This window comes from Haliotis rufescens, unplaced genomic scaffold (genome assembly GCF_023055435.1).
Source record: "Haliotis rufescens isolate VD_foot unplaced genomic scaffold, xgHalRufe1.0.p SCAF_21, whole genome shotgun sequence".
Taxonomy (NCBI): Eukaryota; Metazoa; Mollusca; class Gastropoda; order Lepetellida; family Haliotidae; genus Haliotis; species Haliotis rufescens.
Genome location: NW_025963902.1, coordinates 8,805,645 through 8,811,644, shown reverse-complemented (window position 1 = coordinate 8,811,644; position 6,000 = coordinate 8,805,645). Strand labels below are relative to the sequence as shown.

Below are 6,000 nucleotides of genomic sequence, written 5' to 3'. Positions count from 1 at the left end.
AAGCCATAGGTTTCTTTGTCTTAATTTATTCCAACTCACAATACTTTTGACCTAAAATTTCAAAAAAGTATATTGTGTTAACTTTTAGTTAGTTTCTTTTACACCCATTCTTTTGGATTAGATAAATAAACCAAGTAAAACCAGCAAGACCAGCCTCCGCATCAGATACTCACCAGATGCAGAATTCCTGAAATCTACATTAATTATTTCTTTAAAATACATCAAAAACAAGCAGGTGTCTTTATAGAATTATTTTTGGGGGAAAAATAAAACGTGTTCATTTAACTTTCAAATTTGTGCACATAAAGGATTCTTATTCCACCAGCATGGGCGGATCAGAATTTTAAAAAGGGAGTGGTCCAAAATATCAAAAACCTCTCTCGGATAATGTTACTGCTTACAACATACATGTACTATATTGGTTTTCATAAAAGAAAAGGGGGGAGTGCGGACCCCCTGGACACCCCCCTCTGGATCTGACTTTGAACAGCATGTGTTAGAGTTGATGCATCACAGAGGTAGAAGCCATTTGTTATATGCAACCAGTAAGCAGCTTATTTCAGACAAGTGTTCAATGCAAATTATCTAGTTTTTGAAAGACAACAATTTGTGCATCTGGATTTTCATTTGTCTCGGACGAGTGTCCGTGTCTAACCCTGTATCAATAGTTGTTTCTCATAGCATCGATGTAGGTTTCAGGATTTCGAGCCCCCTCAATAGCCTATATTCTATAGAATTTCGAAACTGGAAGAATTAGCATTGTGTTTAAATATCACAGATATCTTTCATTTCAAAATATAGTTAATCTCTTAAAATAGATCATAACTGTACAGACATCTATGAGAGGAGGTGAACAATCACTATCCTGTTCCATGGTTTAAAAACAGAGATATGTATCAATACCATTTTCGGACTAATAAAAGGACTGGATAAAAGTTCATCTTAAATTGATTAAAACTCAACTGAAATCTCTTTTTGGTAAAAGTTATAGGAATAACCCAAAAAATGTTTAACAGATAACATTTACTGACTGATGTAAAGCAGCACATACGATAGCATAGTTTCCGATGGCTGATTGACAATGAATGTACATGTGTTATGTCCAGGTTATGAATATGTTGGTTGCTGTGATCTACTTTCTACATGGGCAATGGCAACAGATCTGCAATCAAAAATAAAATTGATAAACTGTACATAAAACTCTCTCCACACACTCCCCACATAAATATTCTCGAAACTCATTCAGCTAAAATATCGCTATGGATCTCTCGCCACATCCCTCTGGTCCCAAGAATCGGATTTCCACGACAGGTAACGTGCTACCTCCGACAGTTCGCGTACAATGGCAGTCGCGGTAACCTTCAGATACCTTACACAGCGTCCACAAGTCACATGACTAGCTTTTGGCCAATCACAGCCTCTGAATCATCCCACCTCACTGTCAGAAGCTCATCATAATTCATGATTAATGTCACATGACTTCCATCAACCAATGAACAACTCACATATCCTGTCTACAACTACACTTCATATACATCAGTGGCCATCAGCCAATCACAGTCAACCTCAGTGTTTATCAACATCTCATTCAATTGGTTCCATTAATTTTTTCTTTTCTTTCTGTTTAAAACTCCCTGCTCTATTTTTGGTTGGCAGATTGTTTGCAGAGGCATGGCGTATCCTTCCGCCGTTGGTGCCGTTTTTGTCTACAATGTCCTTGTCCGTCGGGGAGTGCATGCTCCCCACACTGAGACTTGACATGGAACTAGACAGATTCAGATTGGAGGATATTCCCAGAGAGCTTGGGTAAGGATTGAGAATGTCAAGGTCATCACCAGGGAGACATGATTCAACCATCATTGCCTTTTCTAAACAATTCACAAATAGTTCCGCTGTGTCACTGCTGCCCGAGGACTGAAAAAGACAAATGGACATCATTTAGTCGACATCATTATTTGTTATTTAACGCTGCACTCAGACAATCCAGTGATTGACATCATGAGCATCGATCTACGCAATTTGGATATGATGATATGCATCCACCAAGTCAGCGAGCCAGGCCACCTGATCCCATTAGTCGTCTCTTATGGCAAGCATGGGTTGCTGAAGACCTATTCTGACCCGGATCTTCACGGGTCTGGACATTATTAACTGGATGGGAATCATTAAATGGTTCGGAGGCAATTTAACACAAGCCACCATTCATACAGGTTGTAAATGTTCACTGATCGGGAGAAACCCACGAGCATGGTTATGGTGCTGAGATCACAAGCCAAAGGGAAGCAACTCTGTGCAGCAAATCGTGGTACTATAGATAAATAGGTTACCCATGCTCCAAAGTTTTATAGAAGATTTTTGAGTAAAGAAAACAATGGGTAACTGAACACATGCTTTGGACCGCATGTAGGAGTATTACAGCTATCAACACTTCAGATCACAGCTCCAATCTCATCTGTGTCTAACAGCCAATGATCAAGTGAGTGAGTGAGTGAGTGAGTGAGTGAGTGAGTGAGTGAGTGAGTGAGTGAGTGAGTGAGTGAGTGAGTGAGTGAGTGAGTGAGTGAGTTGGGTTTAACGCCTCTTTTAACATTATTCCAGTTATATCACGCCGTGTCAGTAACCAACCAGAAAGACAGGTTCTGCAACAACAGGGTCCAAACTAATAGGGTTCTAAGTCCTCATTCAGTTTATTTCGACAATGGTACAGTGTGAGTGAGTGAGTCAGGTGAGCTTAATGCCGCTTTAAACAGTATTCCAGTTATATCACAGCATGTCAGCTGAATGTGGGAGGAAAGCCTCAGACCTTTACCACTTCAGTGAAACCCACGAGCACAGGGTATGGCGATGACATACCTGGAAACATAATCATGGCGAACCGGGATTCGAACCCACAATCATAGGTTTCTGGCGTGGCCAAGGGAAGCAACTCTGCACAACGAATCGCGGTGCCTTAGACGACTGGGCCATCCGTGAACCCTCCCAATGATCAAGAGCACTTTTTCTTATTCTTCTTATTAAGCAGCAACTTGCTAAGGTATGAGATATAAGTGCCTGGGTTGAAAAAACACTTTCAGCCAGGGCCCACCAGCACAAACCAATCAAACCACCAGGACTATGACACTTATTTTCAATTGTCAAAGGACCAACACTATTTCGTGCAACTGGATGTTGTTGATTGTTGTTTAACGCCGCACTCAGAAATATTCCAGCTATATGACGACGTTGTGCAACTCGATCAGGGTTTTACAGAATATAGGAAAATTTCCATATCCTTACTTTAGTCTGAACCAGATTGGTTGGTTGGTTTGTTGTTTAACGCCGCACTCAGCAATATTCCAGCTATATGATGGCGGTCTGTAAATAATCGAGTCTGGACCGGACAATCCAGTGATTGATATCATGAGCATCGATCCACGAAATTGGGATCGATGACATGTATCAACCAAGTCAGCGGGCCTGACCACCCGATCCCGTTAGTTGCCTTTTACGACAAGCATAGTCACCTTTTATGGCAAGCATGGGTTGCTGAAGACCTATTCTACCCCGGAATCTTCATGGGTCAGTCTGAACCAGACAAACCAGTGATTGGTATCCTGAGCACAAATTCACGCCATTGGAGTAGGATGACATTCAATCAACTAAGTCACTGATCCTGACTACCCAATCAATTGTGTCGCGTCATACATCAAGCAGGGGGTACTGACAACCAGCTCTCCCAGGAAAGCCATCTTGCCATTAATAAAGGACATTTAATGAATTTTCAAATTATTTTAAGATGTACATTAAACACGAAATTTTCAAGCCTGTTGCTTTCCTTTGAACACATTGTCATAACGTTTGTCCAGAACATCATGAACGATGTCAGCTCACCTTTGTGAATGTACCAGCGAACCTCCATAAACCTCCAAAACCAATACCTGAAACAAGACGTGCGCAATTAGTCACCATATTTGTTTGTTTGTTTCTTTGTTGTTAAATGCCGCACTCAGCGATATTCCAGTCTGACAAAAAATCCAGTTATTGACATCATGAGTATCGATCCACGCAATTGGGATTCGATGACATGCATCAACCAAGTCAGCGAAGCTGACCACACAATCCTGTTTGTTGCCTCTTACGACAAGCATAGTTGCCTTTTATGCCAAGCATGGGTTGCTGAAGACCTATTCTACAACAGGTGTTCATGGGTCCACAGTGAAACAGAGATCCTGCTTATAGGTGCTGATCCACTGGGGTGATGGGCACACCTTTTTGGTATAGCTAAATGGAAAAGACTTATTGTCGGACAGAAAGTCCAAAGTGATGCCGATCACAGACATCTACCACTTTGGTGAAACCCACCAGCGCAAACCTGACAAACCTAGAAACATAATCGGGACAAACCGGGATTCGAACCCACAATCACCATGACAACACTTACTCTGGAGGTAGGACAGCTGCTGTTGGGAGGCATCCTCACAGGCGATCATGTTCTGGATGATGCTCTGGACTGCATTGAGGATGGCCTGGTCGTGGCACAGTGACAGAACATTGTTTATCTTTGCGTCAAGGAGACTGTGACTGTAACAAATGGAAGACTGTGATTAAGTCTACATTCTCGACTGTTGGAGCTGGGATTTATCTAGGATTTCAAACTATGTTCCTTTGGCAGGCATACTGGAAAAAGTCGTGATATAATTCAAAATTCGATTTTTGTAATGCTGTTATTTTTGTAAATTCTGAGAAATTAGTAATTTTTTAATTCAATTTGGGAATTTTAAGTCGTCTTGTCACTTATCTCAACTTTGCCAACAATATGACAACATGAATGATTTTAAAATATGCAATATACCAGTTCTTTCCAAACATATTGTGATACATATTCATTAGTATTTTAAATCATGTTAACTTGGGCTGGGACGGGTAACTCGGGTAACTCGGGTAGGGTGAGTAATGAGTAGGACCTGGGTACCCACAGGACTACCCGGACCCGTGGTTAGACACATGATATATTGTTTAAAGACAAAATTAACTAGAACTGTACGTTTAAACTACAAGTCACTTATGTTTCCGACTACGAAGTCCATTCCTTCTGACTTTAATATGTTTCAATAAAAATAAAACTTCAGTCTTCTTCAGTGTATACATCAGATTGTTTTATAAGTGTACCTAAACACCTTTTGCCAGGGTTACGGTCAAACTTTTCTCAATCGGACAGTTTGTACCTACCTCTTGAGACCTACAGCGGGTATCAGGGTAATAGGGGGATGGGTACCCGGTAGTAAATTTGGAACTGTCCCAGCCCTAATGTTAACCTCTACCAACTAATGTACTCGATTAAACAGCAGCTGCAACTTACATTACAGGAAAGACTTTAGGGAATACGACTGAGGCTTCAGCTAGATACTCGTACAATATTCTAGTCTCGTTCTCATCTGTTGTGTTCCGAACAAGTGTTGCCTGAAACAGGGAAAACAATCAACACGTGTAATAAACCACATTCTATACTACTCAACATGTGATAGGGATAATGAGACCTATGTCAGATAAACTTAAATATACACTTGACATTGATGACAATCAGTTTTGTGTATCGTGGCAAGATATAACATTGGTTTTCAACACATGTAGTAAACCACATTCTATACTACTCAACATGTGATAGGGATAATCAGACCTATGTCGGATAAACTTAAATATACACTTGACATTGATGACAATCAGTTTTGTGTATCGTGGCAAGATATAACATTGGTTTTCAACACATGTAGTAAACCACATTCTATACTACTCAACATGTGATAGGGATAATCAGACCTTTGTCGGATAAACTTAAATATACACTTGACATTGATGACAATCAGTTTTGTGTATCGTGGCAAGATATAACATTGGTTTTCAACACATGTAGTAAACCACATTCTATACTACTCAACATGTGATAGGGATAATCAGATATATGTCAGATAAACTTAAATATGCACTTGACATTGATGACAATCAGTTTTGTGTATCGTGGCA

At 40.3% G+C, this 6,000-nt stretch overlaps 1 protein-coding gene across 5 annotated transcripts in view; it reads right to left on the bottom strand.

Annotated features, from left to right (window-relative positions):
* Positions 1–260: 260 nt before the first annotated feature.
* Positions 261–6,000, bottom strand: part of LOC124150823 (neurofibromin-like) — a 46,005-nt gene continuing 40,265 nt past the window's right edge. For all 5 annotated transcript variants that reach the window (XM_048401218.1, XM_048401220.1, XM_048401222.1 and 2 more), the window contains 4 exons: positions 5,339–5,439; positions 4,421–4,560; positions 3,871–3,917; positions 261–1,914 (listed from right to left, as the gene is read on the bottom strand). In XM_048401218.1, coding sequence (XP_048257175.1) covers positions 1,585–1,914; positions 3,871–3,917; positions 4,421–4,560; positions 5,339–5,439 — 618 coding nt within the window. In that variant the 3' untranslated portion in view covers positions 261–1,584. The remainder of the gene's footprint in view (positions 1,915–3,870; positions 3,918–4,420; positions 4,561–5,338; positions 5,440–6,000) is intronic.